This window comes from Scyliorhinus torazame, chromosome 12 (assembly GCF_047496885.1).
Source record: "Scyliorhinus torazame isolate Kashiwa2021f chromosome 12, sScyTor2.1, whole genome shotgun sequence".
Taxonomy (NCBI): domain Eukaryota; kingdom Metazoa; phylum Chordata; class Chondrichthyes; order Carcharhiniformes; family Scyliorhinidae; genus Scyliorhinus; species Scyliorhinus torazame.
Genome location: NC_092718.1, coordinates 14,496,654 through 14,518,701, shown reverse-complemented (window position 1 = coordinate 14,518,701; position 22,048 = coordinate 14,496,654). Strand labels below are relative to the sequence as shown.

The 22,048-nt window shown below is 50.0% G+C and overlaps 1 protein-coding gene across 1 annotated transcript in view; it reads right to left on the bottom strand.

Moving 5' to 3' along the window:
* Positions 1–821: 821 nt before the first annotated feature.
* The window catches only part of smad6b (SMAD family member 6b), a 63,012-nt gene continuing 41,785 nt past the window's right edge, over positions 822–22,048 (bottom strand). Inside the window, exon 4 of the mRNA XM_072470432.1 lies at positions 822–1,736. Coding sequence (XP_072326533.1) covers positions 1,195–1,736 — 542 coding nt within the window. The 3' untranslated portion in view covers positions 822–1,194. The remainder of the gene's footprint in view (positions 1,737–22,048) is intronic.

Below are 22,048 nucleotides of genomic sequence, written 5' to 3'. Positions count from 1 at the left end.
CAGGAGGAGGTACAGAGATGGGGAGGGATTTGGAAACTAGGATAGGAACTTTAAAATGGAGGTGTTGCTTAATGTAGCCAATATAGGGTCCCGAGGACAGTGGTTAATAAGGACACGGGAATCTACACCGAGTAAAATAACGAAATTGTTTTATTTACAGTACACTATGCACACAGCCCGGTCGATCCCTATTGGGTTCCTGCTCTGGTCGGTACCTTGTTGGCCGACCTTTCGTACAGAGGTTAACAGAGACCCCCCTCCCCCCTGGGCCGTTAGCAGGGAAGCCCGAACTCCGCAAGGACCACAGAAAGATAATCAATCCCACCCCATCTGTCCCGAAGGGATGATGGACGAATGGGACTCGAGGGCAGCAGACCACCAGAATAGTCAAGTCTAGAGATAAGGAAAGCTAATACAAAGAACAATTACAGCACAGGAACAGGCCCTTCGGCCCTCCCAGCCTGCGCCGCTCCAGATCCTTTATCTAAACCTGTCTTCTATTTTCCAAGGATCTACTTCCCTCTGTTCCCCGCCCGTTCATATATCTGTCTAGATGCACCTTGAATGATGCTATCGTGCCCGCCTCTACCACCTCCGCTGGCAAAGCGTTCCAGGCACCCACCACCCTCTGCGTAAAAAACCTTCCACGCACATCTCCCTTAAACTTTCCCCCTCTCACCTTGAAATCGTGACCCCCTTGTAATTGACACCCCCACTCTTGGAAAAAGCTTGTTGCTTTTGCGGGGGAGAGGGTGGGGGGTCAAGTATGTAACTGGCCTCTCGAGGAGGGTTAATGAAACAAAGACTAAGAGCGACCGATCTATAATGCAAATACTTTATTATCAATGAGTGACTCATTTTGTTGTTTTACTGGTAAGTTAGCTTTTTGTCTGTGTACTAACAGTACGGCAGAACTATACACCAAAACTAGGATTTCTCCCTATTTTTTGCTGTGTAATTTAATCTGATGTTGAATGAGTATATATAAAGCAAAGTGCATTTTCCTGTTGTGTTCTGTATTCATACACATTGCACCATACATAAATAATTACAATGTAAAAATGACTCCATATTTACAAGTACAATATATATTTCATATAATATATAAAACTTTATATTAAATCTAGGTAGATGATATTTGGAATAGTCTTGTTTTTTTTTCTAATATAGGATTTCATTCCTGGAGGTTGACTGTTATCTGCTATTATTCAGCATTATTTCCAACCAACAAGGGCAAGAAGTTATGAACTGTCTTGAATAGCAAGGTCCCCAGCCTTTAGCAAAGCTGATTCGAACACTGTTCGGATCGTATGGCCCGTCAGCATAGTCTGTATCTGTGGCTTGCTGGAGAAGGCAGGATTTTTCATAGTCGAAGACTTTTATTGAGTATCCTGGCATTACTTTCCGAACAATCAAAGTCCGAGAATTGGGAATGTCCAGCGTTGGGGAATTGACAAAGACTGGGTGCTCACTTCGGTTGTACGCCCAGACCCCATCCGGCTCTCTGCTCAGCAAGATCCCATAGCCAATTTTGCTTCGAGTCCTTTTGACGGTCTCGCTCCGGTTGTCCAGGGCCAACTGTCCGAGACAGAAGCCGTTCCCGTGAGGTAGGTCATAGAATATACTGACGGACTGCTCATAAACCGTGTACAGGCGGCCAACTCTGGTCCGGTGCTCCCAGTATGCCACGATGCACCAGTGGCTCTGCTTCATTGTGTCGGGCGAGAGGCTGGCATCTAGGAAGAGGAAGAGAAACAAACATTAGGATAAATGAAGCTCATGTCGCCGACGCACACAAGGGGCTCAAGATCAACTTGAGAACCAAAGCGTTCCTTATTTCAAGTACCAGTCCCTCCTTCCGCACTACCCAGGTCAACCCTTTTACAAATGGGCCGCCCACCAGTGGCTGTGGACGTCCAGGTTGGTGGGTGGGAATGCACCATTTCACTTGGACAGAGTCCGTCCTTCCAAGCATGGCTTGTGTGTGGAGTGGGTTCATTGCGTTATAGATACGGTATTGGTGGATATGGGAAAGGTGGAGGGAACGACTGAAGCAAATCTATTAAGAGCATCGCAGAAAAAAAAAGTACATCGTACAACATCGAAGTGTATTTAAGATCCATTTTCCCAAAGGCTATTGGTGCCCACCTGGACAACAATGCCAAGGTGTCCCTTACGTTAATAATTGTTAATTGAATTTACAACGCAGAAGGAGGCCATTCGGCCCATCGCGTCTGCACCGGCCCTTGTAAAGAGCACCGTACCCAAGCCCACGCCTCCACCCTATCCCAGTAATCCCATCTAACCTTTTTTGGACACTATGAGCAATTTAGCATGGCCAACCCACCTAGCCTGCACATCTTTGCACTGTGGGAGGAAACCGGAGCACCCGGAGGAAACCCACGCACACACGGGGAGATCGTGCAGACTCCGCACAGACAGTGACCCAAGCCTGGAATCGAACCCGGGATCCTGGAGCTGTGAAGCAACAGTGCTAGCCACTGTGCTACCGTGAAATATTTTAAAAATCAATATACATAACTTATAGCCAGTAATGGGACCGTTATGTCAACCATTACGCCAGTGGGTATCCCTTTCGTCTGAGTCAGTGGGTTCAAGTCCCGCTGCCCCTGAATAACAAAATTGGGTGTTTGGCGCTCCAGTGCTGTACGGAGGGACTGCAACCCTGCCGCAGATGCGGTTTCTCAGTGGAGAGTAAACTGTGGCCTCTCCGAAGGTAGATTTCAAAGAAGAGCAGGGGAGAGTCTTCCCTGGTGCCCTGCCCAGTATTTATTGCAATATCACTATAAAGTCTATTTGGTCATTACCACAGTCCTGTTTGTTGTGGGAGTTTGGTAAGAACCCCAACTATGCTGGAAAACTACTTAATATACCGTAAAGCGCTTTGGGATGTCTCAAGGTCCCGAAAGGTTTGTTATATAAATACAAGTTGTTCTTTACATTCGCTGTTCAACTGGTGCTGTGCAATTAATAATACAAAAAGATTCAGGAAATAGCGTTTTTCTCGTGCCTATCAATTCAGTTTTAAATAATATTAGTCTCTGCAGCTGAAACCTTTGTCATTTGTCACAGGCCCAGATTATTTTATCAAAAACCTGATTCCACATGGACTTCCTGTTGACCCGACACCATTTTTATGTCAATATTGGAAATACCCATGTAAACATTTGGAATGAGAATCCTGTATGTAAACAGTGGCCTGGAAAGTTGCAGGTGGCAGCCAGGAGGTGGTGCTGCGGAGTGAGATTCTCCCAATTACAGCATCATCTGATCTCAGTCATCACGTGACCTGGGCAGTTTACCAATATCATCCGCAAAAAGTAATCTGATCTTCTTCATTATTCTCAGTTTATGGGCAGCACGGTAGCATAGTGGTTAGTACAATTGCTTCACAGCTCCAGGGTCCCAGGTTCGATTCCGACTTGGGTCACTGTCTGTGCGGAGTCTGCACGTCCTCCCCGTGTGTGCGTGGGTTTCCTCCGGGTGCTCCGGTTTCCTCCCACAGTCCAAAGATGTGCAGGTTAGGTGGGTTGGCCATGATAAATTGCCCTTAGTGTCCAAAATTGCCCTTAGTGTTGGGTGGGTTTACTGGGTTATGGGGATAGGGTGGAGGTGTGGACCTTGGGTAGGGTGCTCTTTCCAAGAGCCGGTGCAGACTCGATGGGCCGAATGGCCTCCTTCTGCACTGTAAATTCTATGATAATCTATGATAACCAAGTTGAATCGTTTGTGATTATTATATGTGGAGGGCAGGAGGGCGGCTCAGTGGTTAGCACTGCTGCCTCATGGCGCCTGGCCCCGGGTCACTGTCCGCGTGGAGTTTGCACATTCTCCCCGTGTCTGCATGGGTCTCACTCTCACCCCCCACAATCCAAAAAGATGTGCAGGGTTGGTGAATTGGCTACGCTAAATTGCCGCTTAATTGGGGGAGGGGAAGAATTGGCGACTCTACATTTATCGAGCAGCACGGCGGCGCAGTGGGTTAGCACTGTTGCCTCATGGCGCTGAGGACCCGGGTTCGATCCTGGCTCTGGGTCACTGTCCGTGTGGAGTTAGCACATTCTCCCCGTGTCTGCGTGGGTCTCACCCCCACAACCCAAAGATGTGCAGATTAGGTGGATTGGCCACGCTAAATTGGCCCTTAATTGGAAAAAATAATTGGGTACTCTAAATTTATATATTAAAAATTATTATGTGTGGAATATCTCGTTACCGAACCATCCCTTTAGCATTGTGACTGTGGGTTGGGCCTTCAAACAGATTCAGCATAAAATATTTGACGCTCTCTCAAGGCATTTGTGGTGAGAGGGTTGGATTTTGCAGGCCAGCGCTCTATCTTTATATTCATTATGGGCTGTGGGATCACTGGCACGGTCAGCATTTACTGCCCACCCCTAATTGCCTCCAAGAAGATGCTGGTGCTCCACCTTCTTGAAATACAGTACGAAGTCTTACAACACCAGGTTAAAGTCCAACAGGTTTGTTTCCAATCACTAGCTTTCGGAGCGCTGCTCTTTCATTCACCTGAGGAAGGAGCTGCCCTCTGTGGGAGACTAGAGGACTGGGAAGTCTTTAGGGGACAACAGAAAGCTACTAAAAAAGCTATAAAGAAGAATAAGGTAGACTATGAAAGTAAACTGGCTCAGAACATAAAAGCAGATAGTAAAAGCTTCTACAAATATATAAGAAAAAAAGAGTGGCTAAGGTAAATATTGGTCCTTTGGAAGATGAGAAGGGAGATTTAATAATAGGGGACGGGGAAATGGCTGAGGAGCTGAACAGGTTTTTTGGGTCAGACGTCACAGTGGAGGACACAAATAACATGTCAGTGACGGATGGAGATAAAGATATGATAGGTGAGGACCTTGAGATGATTGTAATCACTAAGGAGGCAGTATTGGGCAAGCTAATGGGGCTAAAGGTAGACAAGTCTCCTGGCCCTGATGGGATGCATCCCAGAGTGTTAAAAGAGATGGCTAGGGAAATTGTAAACGCACTAGTGATAATTTATCAAAATTCACTAGACTCTGGGGTCGTCCCAGAGGATTGGAAAGTAGCAAACGTGACACCACTGTTCAAAAAAGGTCGGCAGAAAGCGGGTAATTATAGGCCGGTAAGTTTAACTTCGGTTGTAGGGAAAATGCTGGAATCTATCATTAAGGAGGAAATAGCGGGGCACCTGGAGGGAAATTGCCCCATTGGGCAGACGCAGCATGGGTTCACAAAGGGTAGGTCGTGTCTGACTAATTTGGTAGAATTTTTTGAGGACGTTACCAGTGCAGTAGATAACGGGGAGCCAATGGATGTGGTATATCTGGATTTCCAGAAAGCTTTTGACAAGGTGCCACACAAAAGGTTGCTGCATAAACTAAAGATGCATGGCATTGAGGGTAAAGTGGTGGCATGGGTAGAGGATTGGTTAACTAACAGAAAGCAGAGAGTGGGGATAAATGGGCGTTTCTCTGGTTGGCAACCTGTAACTAGTGGGGTCCCGCAAGGATCAGTATTGGGCCCGCAGTTGTTCACAATTTACATAGACGATTTGGAGTTGGGGACCAAGTGCAATGTGTCAAAGTTTGCAGACGACACTAAGATGAGTGGTAAAGCAAAAAGGGCAGAGGATACCGGAAGTCTGCAGAAGGATTTGGATAGGTTAGGTGAATGGGCTAGGGTCTGGCAGATGGAATTCAATGTTGCCAAGTGTGAGGCTATCCATTTTGGGAGGAATAACAGCAGAATGGATTATTATTTAAACGGTAAGATGTTAAAACATGCTGCTGTGCAGAGGGACCTGGGTGTGCTGGTGCACGAGTCGCAAAAAAGTTGGTGTGCAGGTGCAACAGGTGATTAAGAAGGCTAATCGAGTTTTGTCTTTCATTGCTAGAGGGATGGAGTTCAAGACTAGGGAGGTTATGCTGCAATTGTATAAGGTGTTGGTGAGGCCACATCTGGAGTATTGTGTTCAGTTTTGGTCTCCTTACCTGAGAAAGGACATATTGGCACTGGAGGGAGTGCAGAGGAGATTCACTAGGTTGATCCCAGAGTTGAGGGGATTAGATTATGACGAGAGGTTGAGTAGACTGGGACTGTACTCGTTGGAATTTAGAAGGATGCGGGGGCATCTTATTGAAACATATAAAATTATGAAGGGAATAGATAGGATAGATGCGGGCAGGTTGTTTCCACTGGTCGGGGAAAGCAGAACTAGGGGGCATAGCCTCAAAATAAGGGGAGGTAGATTTAGGACAGAGTGTAGGAGGAACTTCTTCACCCAAAGGGTTGTGAATCTCTGGAATTCCTTGCCCAGTGAAGCAGTTGAGGCTCCTTCTTTAAACGTTTTTAAGAAAAAGATAGATACCTTTCTAAAGAATAAAGGGTTTCGGGGATATGGTGTACGGGCCGGAGAGTGGAGCTGGGACCACAAAGATCAGCCATGATCTCATTGAATGGCGGAGCAGGCTCGAGGGGCCAGATGGCCTACTCCTGTTCCTAGTTCTTATGTTCTTACTGTGCCCACCCCAGTCCAACGCCGGCAGCTCCGCTTCTTGAACTACTGCCTCCATCACAGCAGCTCAGACACAAAGTAATTTCATGCAGCGACATTGTCTGGGTCTGGAGTCACCTATAGGCCAGACCAGGTAAGGACATTTGCGAAACAGCAGGACTTTTATGACAGTCCAGGGGCGCGTTTCACAGATCGCGGGGCTACGATTCCGCCCCGTCGCGTTTCACGAAGGCTCGAAACGGGCGCGGGCAGTAGTGATTCTGGCCCCCGGAGGGGGCCAGCACAGCGCTGGAGCGGTTCACGCCGCTCCAGCCTTACATCCTACTGGGGGCGGCGCCAGCCCGCGCATGCGCAGTGGCGATGCGCCAACGGACACATGCGCGGTAGACTCACGGAACGCTCCTGCCCCGCCGCAACATGGCGCCGGGATTCTGGGGCTGGAAGCGCAACAAAGTAGGCCCCCCTCGGGGAGGCCGGCCAGCCGATCGGGGATCCCCGATCGCGGGCCAGACCCCATCGGAGGATCCCCCCGGGGACGGCACCCCCCCCCCTCCCCCCCAACACCTCATGCAGAGTTCTCACCGGCTGCGGCCAGGTGTGAACGACGCCGGCGGGACTCCGCCGTTTCCGCGCGGCCGCTCGGCCCGGAGGATCGGCGGCCCGGCCACGGATAGCGGCCCGCGACCGGCAAATGGCGCAGATTCTCCGCACCTTGGAGAACCGTGCACATGTGTTGGGCCGGCGTGGCGCGGTCGCGGCGCTGCTCCTGCCCGGCGCGGGGCTGGGAGAATCGCGGGGATTTGAACTCATCACTTATCTAAGATTCTGGATTGTTAGTCCAGCAGCATGACCATCATACCCCCGCACCCGACTCCAACCCCAACACTGATTGGGCCTCCTCCCCTGGCTCGGTCAGCACTGTGTGGGATGGAACTTGGCAGTAATCGTGCACGTGAAACCCAGGATGCCTATTCCATCCCAGAATCCATCCCGCAGCGTAAACTCAGATCCCAGTGCAAACACATCCACAATCTGGGTGGTCAGATCCACTCTGCAAGTGAATGAAAGTCACCTCATGGACGTTTACCCAATTTCTGTAATCCCTGGTCAATTTAACCCACTGCACCAAGCTCTGCGATCGAACGGCAACCTTGTTGAATTACATGCAACGTTTCCCATGCTGCCTTAAATAAATCACATAATATTCCTGCGGAAATGCTTGCAATCATGCTGTATCTTATCTTGCTTACGTGCAAAGCATTTCACAAGCTTTCGCTGTGCAGTCAATATCAGGAGGAAGTCTCAATGGGGCAATTGGACTGATTTAAGAATATCTTATAAGAAATGGGCCCCATATTCAAGTATATTCAATTAAGTGTATCATATTTATACTGATTAACTGTACGGGCGTTGTGACAAGACTGGAGTCTTATTAATATTCTCAATGATTAAAGTTCAGTTGCCAGCTAATCTTAACCTTCCATTCTGACAATGTGGATGGATTGGATTTGTTTATTGTCACGCGTACCGAGGTTCAGTGAAAAGTATTTTTCTGCGAGCAGCTCAAACAGATCATTAAGTACATGAAAATAAAATAAAATAAAAAGAAAATACAAAAATACATTGTGGATAGCACAATTGCTTCACAGCTCCAGGGTCCCAGGTTCGATTCCCGGCTGGGTCACTGTCTGTGCGGAGTCTGCACATTCTCCCAGTGTGTGCGTGGGTTTTCTCCGGGTGCTCCGGTTTCCTCCCACAGTCCAAAGATGTGCAGGTTAGGTGGATTGGCCATGATAAATTGCCCTTAGTGCCCAAAATTGCCCTTAGTGTTGGGTGGGGTTACTGGGTTATGGGGATGGGGTGGAGGTGTTGACCTTGGGTAGGGTGCTCTTTCCAAGAGCCGGTGCAGACACGATGGGCCGAATGGCCTCCTTCTGCACTGTAAATTCTATGATAATCTATGATAAAATAGGGCAACACAAGGTATACAATGTAACAAATAGACACCGGCATCGGGTGAAGCATACACGGATGTAGCGTTAATGAGGTCAGTCCATAAGAGGGTCATTTAGGAGTCTGGTAACAGCGGGGAAGAAGCTGTTTTTGAGTCTGTTCGTGCGTGTTCTCAGACTTCTGTATCTCCTGCCCGATGGAATAAGTTGGAAGAGTGAGTAAGCTGGGTGGGAGGGGTCTTTCATTATACTGCCCGCTTTCCCCAGGCAGCGGGAGGTGTAGATGGAGTCAATGGATGGGAGGCAGGTTCGTGTGATGGACTGGGCTGTTTTTGCGACTCTCTGAAGTTTCTTGTGGTCTTCGGTCGAGCAGTTGCCATACCACATGTGCTGTGTGATGTGGTATTACTGTACTGCGGAGACAATACAAGGAGCAGGGGTAGGCCGGCCATTCGGCCCCTTGAGCCTGTTCCGCCATTCAATAAGATCATGGCTTAACTCCACTGTCCAACCTCTCATTAACCCTCAACTCTCCAATGGATCAATTTCAATAAGATCATCTCCCATTCAGTTGCTGCAATTGGCCACAAGCTTTCCGGCTGCAATCTCGCACAATTTTTGTTATGATTTAAATCCTTTGTTTTCATTAAGGAGAGGCTACTTTGAATCATCGAGTGATGCAGCGCAGGAGGAAGCCATTCAGTCCCACCTGCTTGTGCGGTTCATGCCGGGAAAGGCACGATTTTCCCATTTCAGCACCCAGTCAAGCACACACGGGCCAAATACGACATGGATTACATGCAGTGTATAGTTCTCTCTACACTATCTCAACAACGCCAAGGTCTCACACTTGGATGGGTTACAAGCAGAACAACTTTTCTCGACAATGTTCCAACAATGTGCACTCTTGGGATCAGTAGATTTTCGCCAGGCCAGGATATTAGGAGAGATGGCACCAAAGCGAGCGGATGGAACTAGTCACCCTCATTGAAAGGGGCGGGGGGGGGAGAGAAGAGGCTGGAGGGGCTGAATGGCCTCCCCCAATATGCAGATAAGGATTTTCCATTGCCTGGATCACCTGTCACTACAACAGGTAATTTGTGAATGTGGGGCTAAGAGAAAGGTGACTCGCGTCTCTTCAAACTGGGTCAGGATGTTAGTTGACCCCCAAGTCAATAACTGAACGGGGTCTGTGGGCAGCACGGTAGCACAGTGGTTAGCACAGTTGCTTCACAGCTCCTGGGTCCCAGGTTCGATTCCCGGCTTGGGTCACTGTCTGTGCGGAGTCTGCGCGTTCTCCCAGTGTCTGCGTGGATTTCCTCCGGGTGCTCCGGTTTCCTCCCACAGTCCAAAGATGTGCATTAGGTGGATTGGCCGTGATAAATTGCCCTTAGTGTCCAAAAAGGGGAGGCGGGTTACTGGGTTTCAGGAATAGGGTGGAGGCTTGGGCTTAAATGGTGTGCTCTTTCCAAGGGCCGGTGCAGACTCGATGGGCCGAATGGTCTTCTTCTGCACTGTAAATTCTATGATGTAGGTTAAAGCAGCAAAGTCCCAGACAGAACAGCAAGAACCCAAATATCAGCAAGAGGAAAGTTGGTCGTGTGCAGAATAATACTGCCCTGGATACGCCGATCACTCTGCTTTCTGAATAATGCTACAGAACAGGCAGGTGGGCTGTTGCTTTGGTCACCCCTGACAATCCAGCCCTCCCTCAGTACTGCACCGGAGTATTAGCCCACACAACGTGCCCCCGTCTTGCAGGAACCCGCAACCTCCTGTTGGCAGTGTCAAACCAACACGTAAAACGGTTGCGTAATAGGCAATAGGCAGGCGCACAACATCGCCCTCCCCCACCACCCAAATTCTAGTCAAGGGCCTAGAATCACATAGAAAAAAATGTTCAAAAATGTTACAGAATGTCGCAGGCGACAATATGAAGGACAGGATCAGAATGCTTCAATGAAAGCTGGGTTCTGGAGGAGCTGTGTCTGTGCCAGGTCCATTAAGCACAGTACAAACATGTAATTAATGAGTCAAACAGTTCCATGCATTTTTCCCTCATACAACACATCCACAAGTCATTAAAAAGCAGATTTTGTACACTAAGAAAGGCCATTTCCGCTTTATAAAACTTTTTTTTAAAGTTGCTATTGGTCACACTATGCACTCCTTTCCCAACCCAACACACAATTAAAAAAAGAGAAATCTGTCCAACAGTCTTTATCTGGGCATTGGTCCCAGGTTTCCAAGCTGAGTGGGGGCCGGGAGGGGGGGGGGGGCTGTTCTGAGCCAGCTTGTCTCCGAGGCTGTGTTCAGCTCTCTGACAACTTATCAGCAGACAGGGCCCTCTCGACCTCCTGCCCCTCAGGCCATCAGCTCTAATTAACTCACTCACAGGATGATGCCATTCTTTCCCTTTGATAAGCCCACTGCCGCAACAGCTTTATGGCTGCCTCGTATTCTCGAGCTGCCTCCCAGGACCCCCTTCAAACCTTCTCTCCGACCGTCGCTCCCTTACCCCCCCGCAACCCCACATATACCCCCAACTTCCGTAAACCCTCTCTCCAAACCCCACCCTTGCGAACCACTCCCTCCCATCAAACCTTCCCCTTCCCAGCAAGCACTCTCTCCACCCACGCCGTCAAATCAAACTTCCCCCCCCCCCCCCCCCCACCCCCTTCCCCATCGTCAGTCCTTCCCTTCGCCCTCTCGTCGTCGCACCATTGTCTGGTAAAAACATTGGTTGGACGGAATGCAAACTGTAACCCGCCCCCTCCAGGGTCGCCACCATGCTCCCTGAACAGCAAACACTGTTAGCAGATACACAGTGCCTGTCCCGCACGAGAAACTAGTCTCTCTCTCTCGGCCCTGGGGAAATGGGGTATTCTGTGGGTGGGTGGAGGGGTTGGGGGGGGGGGGGGGGGATATTTTTTCCCGTCAGCTCAAAAGGCACCCCTTCCATCAGTTCTCGCGTTCCGGCTGCTTCCCATTTTAACTGAGGAATGAGTTTAAAAAGGAGTACATGTTTTGTTGTCCCAGCTAATCATAACTAGAGCTTCCTGTACCTGGTAAGTCTTCAATGGAAATTTAATAGTCACTTTACTTTTTTTTTTGAAGTCTAGTCACTGTTGTAATGTAGGAAATGCAGCAGCCAATCTGCGCACAGCAGGATCCCACAAACAGCAACGCGATAGCCATCCAGGTCATTGGACGGGATTCTCCGATCCCCCAGCCACGCCTTTTCCGACGGCGCTCCGTTCGCTGTCGGCGGCATTCTCTCTTCTCCCGCCGCTTGTCAATGGCATTGCCCACTGAAGCCGCCCCACACCATCGGGAAAACCCAGGGGAAAGGGGAATCTCGATGGCCGGAGAATTCCAGCCCAATATTTCTTTCGCGGTGTTGAGTGGCGGAATGAGTGGCGATCAGGACACCGGGGGGGGGGGGGGCGGGGGGGGGTGGAAATCTCCTGTCCTTAACGGAAACATTATGAGACAAAATGTGGACTTGCCAACACTAAGGGCATTCAAATGGTCACTGGATAGACATATGGACGATAAGGGAATGGGCTTTAGAGTGGTTTCACAGGTCGGCGCAACATCGAGGGCCAAAGGGCCTGCACTGCGCTGTAATGTTCTATGTCCTACCTAGTCCTGTGAGGAGGGGCTGTTAATAGGTCAGAGGGGAAAGGATTTTTTTAAACAATTGTCTTAAAGGAGGAAAGAAGGAAGAGAGGTTTAGGGAGGGAATTCTCAGGCTTTAGGAGTTAAGTCCTCCTCCTAAAACATAGAACTGAGCACAATGCTGCAATCAAAGTGCGGGAGGTCGGTGTTGGTCATGCATCAAATGGGCCGCACTTTTACCCGTGCCAGGGAGTTGTGGGCCCAGAGATTTGAGCCCAAAGTCTTAGCTACCGCCCAACTCGCACATGTCAATCTAGATAATGGACTCAAATATTCCTTTAATATGGCCAAAGAAAAGTAGCAGGTAGCAACCTACACCCTCTAACAAACCTTTACAAAGGCATTGCTATGTAACCGGCTGATTGATATCTATCAAAGTGTCAAGTTCAATGGAAAGATGTTTCTACTTGTGGGCAAGACCAGGACCAGGGTTGTAAATATAAGATGGTCACTAAAAAAAATGCAATCAGGAATTCAGGAGAAACCGATTTACCCAGAGAGAGCGAGGTGAGATTGTTGAGGCGAGTGGCTTAGATACATTTACGGAGAAGCTGGATCCGGTAGAGAAAGGAATAGGAGGCTATGCGAACGGAGTTAGATGGAGAGGGGTGGGTTGAAGCTCGTGCAAAGCATAAACGGTGTTGGGGGGTTCGTTTGGTGGTCTTTCCCTGTGAATTCAGGGCGGCGCTCAGCAGTTTATGAATAGGTTTTTTTTTTGCTTCTTTCTTCCATGTCCCTTTGCTGGCCTGAGTGGGAAAATCACCCACCCCAACCAAACATAGAGAGGGGCTCGCAGGCGGCGACAGTTCCCCGGGTATGAAAGTCTCCAGCCAGTTGCATTGCAGTAAACAAGAGCGATTGGAAGACCCCCACTGGACCACTTGTCCTTTAGTTTTGCTTTCACTGGGTACTGACCTTTGTTCTCCCAGTGACACTTTCCACAACCGTACCTTTCTCCCACTATCAGCACCTTCCATAGTCCTTCATGCTGCATTAATACATCCTCTGTGTCGTGGTCGACACCTCTTTGTTACAATTCCTCCCAGCTCCCACCTCTCACTGACCATCTACTCTGCCCCACCCCCTCTTAGACAGTAAGCAATCCATCACATTTCTCCCTCTCTTTAGCTCTGAAGAGGAGCCACGTGGACTCGAGGCATCGACTCTCCTTCTCTCCCCGCAGATGCCGCCACATCCGATGAGTTTATCCAGCATTTTCTGAGTTTATTTCAGATTTCCAGCATCCGCAGTATTTTGCTTTTCTTTTAGCGACTGGGAGGGGGTGGGGTGGAGGCACCCCTGCACCCCAGGAAGACGCCCCTCCCCTCCATGGACTGGAGGCACAAAATAAACAAGGATGACACCAGGACTGCTGTGAAACCAATGGACCCTCGTCTACAGGCTCTCTGATCACAAACCATTCACTTGTCACTGAATGACCAGCCTGATTTGTATTTAATGCAGGGTTAAATTCTGGAGGACAGGTTGCAGACGCCAAGCTTGTATTTCCTCGAGTACAAGTGATTAGGAGGCAATCTAATCAAGGTGCTCAAGGAGCTGATGGTTTATCTCTCCCTATCCTCCTGTTTGATGTGGAGGGGGGGATTGGACGGGAAGGGGCATTAACCGTAAAACTACGCTGATCAGGGTGATGTCAGGAAGCATTTCTTCACGCAAAGGGTGTTGAGAAATCAGGAACGCCCCCCCCCCCCCCCCGGCACCAGTGAGGATGGGGCCCCGACTGAACATTTCAACATTAAGACTGAAATATTTTTCTTGGGCAACGGGGACTATGTGTCGCAGAACCAAGGCGGGTAAGATGGGAGTTAAAATGCAGATCAGTCACGGTCAAAATGAACGGTGGAACAGAATCGAGGGGCTGAATGGCCTCCAGCTCTTCGCAAGACTGCCGAGCACTGAAAGGGTTAAAACGTGCGTGCGTGCGAGCAGACCCGCCGGTTTCAGATACGGGCTGCAGCTTCGCAATCTCCCAAGTGAGTCAGTGATTATGTATCAGGAGATAAGGGGATTGAAAGGGTTAAACTATCAAGGGTTCAGGGAGGTGAAAAAGATTGCGGGGCGGGGAGAACCAGAGTTAATGAGAGCGAGCGCGAGAGAGAGAGAGAGAGTGATGGTAAAAGAGAGAGAGACAGTGAAAGAGAGACAAGCAGAGACAGAGAGATGGTAAAAGATACACACAAAGAGAGAGAGAGAGAGAGAGACGAGAGGCAATGAAAGGATTGCGCCTGAAGGAAACTATTACACAGCAAACACGGGGGCGGGGGGGGGGGCTTTATTGTTTTGTCTGCCATCTCCCGACTCGGGGTTTTCTGCACAATGGCTTTGCTGAAATGGATTCATTTCATTTTTTTCCTCAAGTCTCCAAACAGATACTCGAAATAAAATCTTTAAAAGATTGATTCAACGACCAGAACCCGATGCGATGCAAGCTTTCTCAGCCAGCCCCTAATACAAGGGGCCTGTGCCGTGTCATCTGCTGCCAGCTATCCGCTATGCCTGCAGCCATTAGGTTATGCCATTATGCAGACAGCGGGAGGTCCCGAATGCTTTGAATGTAGAACAACGAATTGCCACATAAAATGGGAAGAAAATGCAATATTTGAACTCAAATCCCAACGCTGCGCCGATCAATCCTTTGACTGAAAGGTGATGGAAGTGAGAAAAGGGGTGGGGTTTAAATCGAATGGCTTGCCCCCTTCCTCCCCCCCTTGAACAAAATGGTACGAGCCCCATGCTTTAAACAACTATTATTACAGCGACAACCAGAAATTATAACAGCAACATTCAGCTTGGCGACACAGCTATCTCTCCCATCAAAAACCAACTTATCAGCCAGACATATACACTGAAACACTGCCCTTGTTTATATATGGGGCTGTTTCAAACAGTCACCATTTCCCCTGAGCAAGAACTGTGCTTGTTGGCAGACACAGTGACACGACTGAGGAACCAGGACACGGCTCTCAATGGGAAAATATTAAATATGCATTCCAAAATAATTATTTTTTAAAAAGATCAAGGGACGAAGGGAGAGGTGTGTTTTTTTTCATTTACAAAAAATGAAACGAAGTTGGGTGGGTGTGGGGAAGAAGCAAAAAGTCAAAGAAAAGGAGTCTTTAAAAAAAAAAATGTTGCTCTGGTCTGCGAGCACGGGGACGATGGACGTACAGGATTTGGCGAAGTTAGAATTCGGACAACAGAGTTTTGAGTTCAGCTTTGCGCAGTTGAACTGCGCTCGCACTTTGAATGTCAGGGGTAGCAGAGGGCTTACATTGTGGAGGAAGTCAGGACATTCTACAGAGGGGTAAATTGTGCGTGGATTGGGGGGGACGACGACACATGGAGATGTGCCCCCAGCGGAAAATGACTCAGTGGGCAAACGCACTGCCAGTGTGCTCCAGAGCCACACAGGACAAATAATGCCCGGTTCCACCCCCTGGTCTGGTTTCTTCCCTTTCGTTCCTTGATCGTTTTAAAAAAATAATTATTTTGGAATCCATATTTAATGTTTTCTTATTGAGAGACGTGTCCTCTGGTTCCTCAGTTGGTTTAATGCCTCATCCGAACGATGACGCCTGCGACAGTGCAGCACTCCTGGAGTCCTGCATTGGCGTGTCGGCCTTGATTTCAGTGCTCAACCCTTTGGAATGGGGGGGCGGCATGTGGCGCAGTGGTTAGCACTGGGACTGCGGCGCTGAGGACCCGGGTTCGAATCCCGGCCCTGGGTCACTGTCCGTGTGGAGTTTGCACATTCTCCCCGTGTCTGCGTGGGTTTCGCCCCCACAACCCAAAGATGTGCAGGTTAGGTGGATTGGCCACGCTAAATCGCCCCTTAAATTGGAAACAAAATAATTGGGTACTCTAATTTTTTTTTTTTTTTAAACTCTTTGGAATGGGGCTTAGGACCCTCAATCCTCTGATCTGGAGGTGGGTGGGTACCACCGCTGACCCCAGCATTAGAATAGCAGTGGCATTCCAGGAATTCGATCCCATCTCCCGGCTAAACGCTGCCGAGAGTGGAAAGGGGAAAAAACGTGGATAAAAGCGAACTCCCAGGTGATGCTCAGAAGGCAAAACTTGGCCCCCCTTTCTCCGATAAATAAAGCGTCGACAAGAACCCTTTTTTTGGTCGGATGTCATTCTGCCAGACTGGTGAGCACCAATCGGACTGCCCAGTTTGAAAACTGGAATGTGGGTTTTGCAGGAGCGAATTCCGAGTGAATAAAGAGGCCCCTGCCTCTGATGTGTTTTTTCTCCTCGCTGACCTCCTCTCCCTTATCTCAGTGTGGACTTAAGGATGGAATGAGATTACATCTCTGGGGCAATCAGCAAATAGCGAGCTTGGAGAGGCAAATAGCTTGGAGATTTTCTCTCGCCCGCTTCATTTTTTTTCTGTTGCTTTGTCAAAGCTCCACTTTATTATTCTCTCAGCTGCCAAAAAAGAAAAGGAGAGAGAAAAAAAAAAATCATTGCATCAGGTTCAAGTTTCCATTCTCAGTGACTTCAACATTGTTGGGAGGGAGGTCGCTTTCTACAGAAGCTCCGGTTTTAACCACGGCCGAGTTTTCTTTGGGAAAACAGGAAATTTCTGGTTTACTGGCTGATAGCTGATGCGGTAACTTTTGAACACACTGCAGAAGCCCCCTGCGTCACAGGAAACATGGCAGTTTCTCCACCCCCTCCCAGCATGCCTCCGAGCTAAAGGTCTTCATTAAGCAAAGTCCGAGATGTGCTTTGTTGCTAACCTTTGCTGACCCGCACAAAGCTCACTGCAGCAAGGCTGCCATTCATTCCAAGCTGCTGCCTATTACCCACGCTCTCCGCAGGCTGCATAGACACGGGGCGGCCACTGGAAGGTGAGCTGGATAGAGCTCCTGCAAAAAAACGCCTGAATTGGCTCAAGAGGGAGAAAGGACATATATATCCTCCGCATTCGGTAAATGAGCGAGGCTGGCGTAACACAAACGAGGTGTTAAGGGCAGAGAAAGATAAATATATGCTGTGACTGAGATCAGAGTCAGTGCACGAAAACAAGAAAGGTGTTGGGCGGGATTCTCCGCCCGTTCCCGGCAGTGGGATTCTCCGCCCGTTCCCGGCAGCGGGATTCTCTGTCCGTCCCTTCCCGGCAGCGGGATTCTCTGTCCGTCCCTTCCCGGCAGCGGGATTCTCTGTCCGTCCCTTCCCGGCAGCGGGATTCTCTGTCCATCCCTTCCTGGCAGTGGGATTCTGCACCTGTTCCCGGCAGTGGGATTCTCTGTCCGTCCCTTCCTGGCAGCGGGATTCTCCGCCTGTTCCCGGCAGTGGGATTCTCTGTCCGTCCCTTCCCGGCAGTGGGATTCTCCGCCTGTTCCCGGCAGCGGGATTCTCTGTCCCTTCCTGGCAGTGGGATTCTCTGTCCGTCCCTTCCCGGCAGCGGGATTCTCTGTCCATCCCTTCCTGGCAGTGGGATTCTGCGCCTGTTCCCGGCAGTGGGATTCTCTGTCCGTCCCTTCCTGGCAGCGGGATTCTCCGCCTGTTCCCGGCAGTGGGATTCTCTGTCCGTCCCTTCCCGGCAGTGGGATTCTTCGCCTGTTCCCGGCAGCGGGATTCTCTGTCCCTTCCCGGCAGTGGGATTCTCTGTCCGTCCCTTCCTGGCAGCGGGATTCTCTGTCCGTCCCTTCCTGGCAGCGGGATTCTGTCTGTCCATTCCCAGCAGCGGGATTCTCCGACCCTTCCCAGCAACGGGGTTCTCCGATCCCACTGCTGTGGAAGGGAGTTTTGGGTCAGCGCCAAATTCTCCGTCCTCGCCAGCAGCGGTAGCGAGGCGGACTCGCAACGGAGAATCCCGCCGGTTATTTCTTGTCGGCCTGAACCTCAGGATGTTCCAAAGTACTCTACAAACAAGAGGGGGCTTGTCGAGATGCCGCGACGGTTGTAGGGGATGTGGTGGCCAATTTGCACGCAGCAAGCTCGACAAAGAGCAGTGTGGCCACCAAATCATTTACTTTGGTGACATCTGTCAAGAGGTAAATACTGGGCAGGGCAGAGAGCGCACATGCAGTCAGACTCCAGAGCACCGGCAGACAGGGTAGGCCTCCCGATTTCAGAGCTTTTGAAGGAGGTTTTAAACTCTGGGGCCTCAGGATAAGTTTGATAAACGCTCACCATTATTCCCATGCAGAGTTGACCTTGTCCTGTTGCTAGTCTCCTATCCTGCAGGCGAGGGAGGGAGAGTGCAGTTTATACTAACGGACCGAGCTCCCTCAGTGCTGCACAGTGAGTGTGAATCCCCTTGTGTACGAGGGAGTACAGAGCACGGTGACTCTCACTGAGAAGCACGGGTAAATTCCATTGCATTTATATGGCACCTTCCACAACTTCGCAAAGAGATTTTACACCCAATTAAGTACTTTTCAAAGTGATTGTTGGTAATGTCAGAAACAGGCGTCAATGAGCCCCTACAAACAGCAACATGATAATGACCAAATAATCTAGTTTTAAAGTGATGTTGGTTAAGGGATAAATGTTAACCAGGAGAGGGTGAACTCCCCATTTCTCCTCTTTGAATAATGCCTGGGGATCTTTTATGCCCACCTTGGACAGCAGACAACGTCTCTACACCAAGAGGCCACATGTTCAACCGTGTAACATTTCTCCAGCGACGCACAGGGATTGCCAGCCTAGAGAGGCAGGGAGAGAGAGAGAGGGGCAGAGAGTGAATGAGGGAGAGAGAGACAATCAGAAAGAGAAATAGAGAGAGAGAGAGAGAGGCAGCGAGAGAGAGAGAGACAGAGAGAGAGAGAGAGAGAGAGGCAGAGAGAGAGAGAGGGGCAGAGAGTGAGTGAGAGACAATCAGAAAGAGAAATAGAGAGAGAGGCAGAGAGAGAGAGAGAGAGAGAGGGGCAGACAGTGAGTGAGAGAGACAGACAGAAAGAGAGAGAGAGAGAGAGACACACAGAGAGTGAGAGAGAGACAGATAGAAAGAGAGAGAGAGAACGAGAGTGAGAGAGAGAGGCAGAGAGAGAGAGAGGCAGAGAGAGAGAGAGAGAGGCAGAGAGAGAGGGGCAGCGGGTGAGTGAGAGAGAGGGAGACAGAAAGAGAGAGGGAGGCAGCGAGAGAGAGAGAGAGACAGAGAGAGAGAGGGGCAGAGAGTGAGTGAGAGAGACAGTCAGAAAGAGAAAGAGAGAGAGAGGCAGCGAGAGAGAGAGAGAGAGAGGCAGAGAGAGAGAGAGGCAGAGAGAGAGAGAGGCAGAGAGAGAGAGAGAGGCAGCGGGTGAGAGAGAGAGGGAGACAGAAAGAGAGAGGGAGGCAGCGAGAGAGAGAGAGAGAGACAGAGAGAGAGAGGGGCAGAAAGTGAGTGAGAGAGACAGTCAGAAAGAGAAAGAGAGAGAGAGGCAGCGAGAGAGAGAGAGAGAGAGAGGCAGAGAGAGAGAGAGGGGCTGAGAGTGAGTGAGAGAGGCAGAGAGAGAGAGAGAGAGAGGGGGGGCTGAGAGTGAGTGAGAGAGGCAGAGAGAGAGAGAGAGAGAGGGGGGGGGCGAAAGAGAGTGAGTGAGACAGACAGAAAGAGAGAGACACAGAGAGTGAGAGAGAGACAGATAGAAAGAGAGTGAGAGAACGAGAGTGAGGGGCAGAGAGAGAGAGGGGCAGCGGGTGAGTGAGAGAGGAAGACAGAGAGAGGGAGAGCGAGAGGCACAGTGAGAGAGAGGCAGAGAGAGAGAGAGGGGCAGAGAGTGAGTGAGAGAGAGAGGCAGAGGGAGAGAGAGAGAGAGGGGCTGAGAGTGAGTGAGAGAGAGACAGACAGAAAGAGAGAGAGAGCGAGGCAGCGAGAGAGAGCGAGAGGTAGAGATTGAGGGGCAGAGTGAGTGAGAGAGAGAGGCAGTGTGAGAGAGAGGGGCAGCGGGTGAGTGAGAGAGAGGGAGACAGAAAGAGAGAGAGAGAGGCAGCGTGAGAGAGAGAGGCAGCGTGAGAGAGAGAGGCAGCGTGAGAGAGAGAGGCAGCGTGAGAGAGAGAGGCAGCGTGAGAGAGAGAGGCAGCGTGAGAGAGAGAGGCAGCGTGAGAGAGAGAGGCAGCGTGAGAGAGAGAGGCAGCGTGAGAGAGAGAGGCAGCGTGAGAGAGAGAGGCAGCGTGAGAGAGAGAGGCAGCGTGAGAGAGAGAGGCAGCGTGAGAGAGAGAGGCAGCGGGTGAGTGAGAGAGAGGGAGACAGAAAGAGAGAGAGAGAGGGAGAGCGAGAGAGAGCGGCAGCGTGAGAGAGAGAGGCAGAGTGAGAGAGAGGCAGAGTGAGAGAGAGAGGCAGAGAGAGAGAGAGAGGGGCTGAGAGTGAGTGAGAGAGAGAGAGAGCGAAAGAAAACCAAAGAGAAAATGCTGGAAAATCTCAGCAGGTCTGGCAGCATCTGTAGGGAGAGAAAAGAGCTAACGTTTCGAGTCACGATAGTGACATTTAAGGGGCATCTTGACAAATACATGAATAGGATGGGAATAGAGGGATATGGACCCAGGAAGTGTAGAAGATTGTAGTTTAGTCGGGCAGCATGGTCGGCACGGGCTTGGAGGGCCGAAGGGCCTGTTCCTGTGCTGTACATTTCTTTGTTCTTTGTTGAGTCCAGATGACCCTTTGTCCCAGCTTTGACAAAGGGTCACCTGGACTCGAAACGTTCGCTCTTTTCTCTCCCTACAGATGCTGCCAGACCTGCTGAGATTTTCCAGCATTTCCTCTTTGGTTTCAGATTCCAGCATTCACAGGAATTTGCTTTTATTAGAGAGCGAAAGAGAGACAAACTGAGAGAGAGGCAGAGAGAGAGAGAGAGAGAGAGAGGCAGCGAAAGAGGCAGAGAGAGAGGCAGCGGGAGATAGAGGCAGCGAAAGAGACAGACACAGAGGGAGGCAGCGAAAGAGAGAGATAAACTGAGAGGGACAGACACAGATAGTGAGAGAGAGAGAAACAGACTGAGAGGCAGAGAGAGAGAGGCAGTGAAAGAGAGACAGAGAGAGAGAAAGAGGCAGAGCGAGAGAGAGGCAGCGAGAGGGAGAGATAAACTGAGAGGGACATACACAGACAGTGAGAGGGAGAGAAACAGGCTGAGAGAGAGGCAGGGAGGGAGAGAGAGAGGAAGCAAAAGAGACAGACAGAGAGAGAGGCAGCGAACACGCCAAATCCTCCAGCCCGATCTCATTAATGATACACCCGTGTTACGCCGTGTTCAGTGCTGGGGCAGACCTGGATAGAGGCGAGTCTGACACCGTGTCCGGGCACCGTACAGAAAAGTCTCCCAACATCACTGACCCACTATTGAAGAAAGACGGCGGACCTCCTGAAAGCGAGGATGGACCTCCGGGAACACTCAGAAGCTGGTAATGGATCTCCTCCTGGACATCGAGTATGGGAGGTCCACCTTTCGATGCTCCCTCCACCCACTATCCAGGTGTCCCGGGGTCCAAGATTGCGGACGGCCCCATGAACAGGATCCCAATTAGTCTCGCGCTGGCCTCTGGTGGGCTTTCCGATCTGCCACAGTGGACACCAGCGGAAGACCCAGCTGTAGATTTGCGACGGCGTGAATCAGGTTTCTCGGCCTCGCGCCTTATTCAACCTCACACCCACCCATTAAACACACCGGCGGGGATTTGAGAGAATTCTGCCCAGAGAGCGAGGGAAGAGATGAAGACAGAGAGGGGAAGAGAGAAGAAGTGAGGGAGAGACAGAAAAAAAGAGACACACACACACACAGATAGGAAATTTATCCCAATCCAGATTTTTTCAATTATGCCAAGTACTGAATTCAAAATGTGCACACTTTTTTTTTTAAGCACTAAAATTTTGGCTTGAAGTGGTTTTTATTTAAATCTTATAAACTTTATGTCCTGTGTACTTTTTCCAGCTCCATTTGCCAGC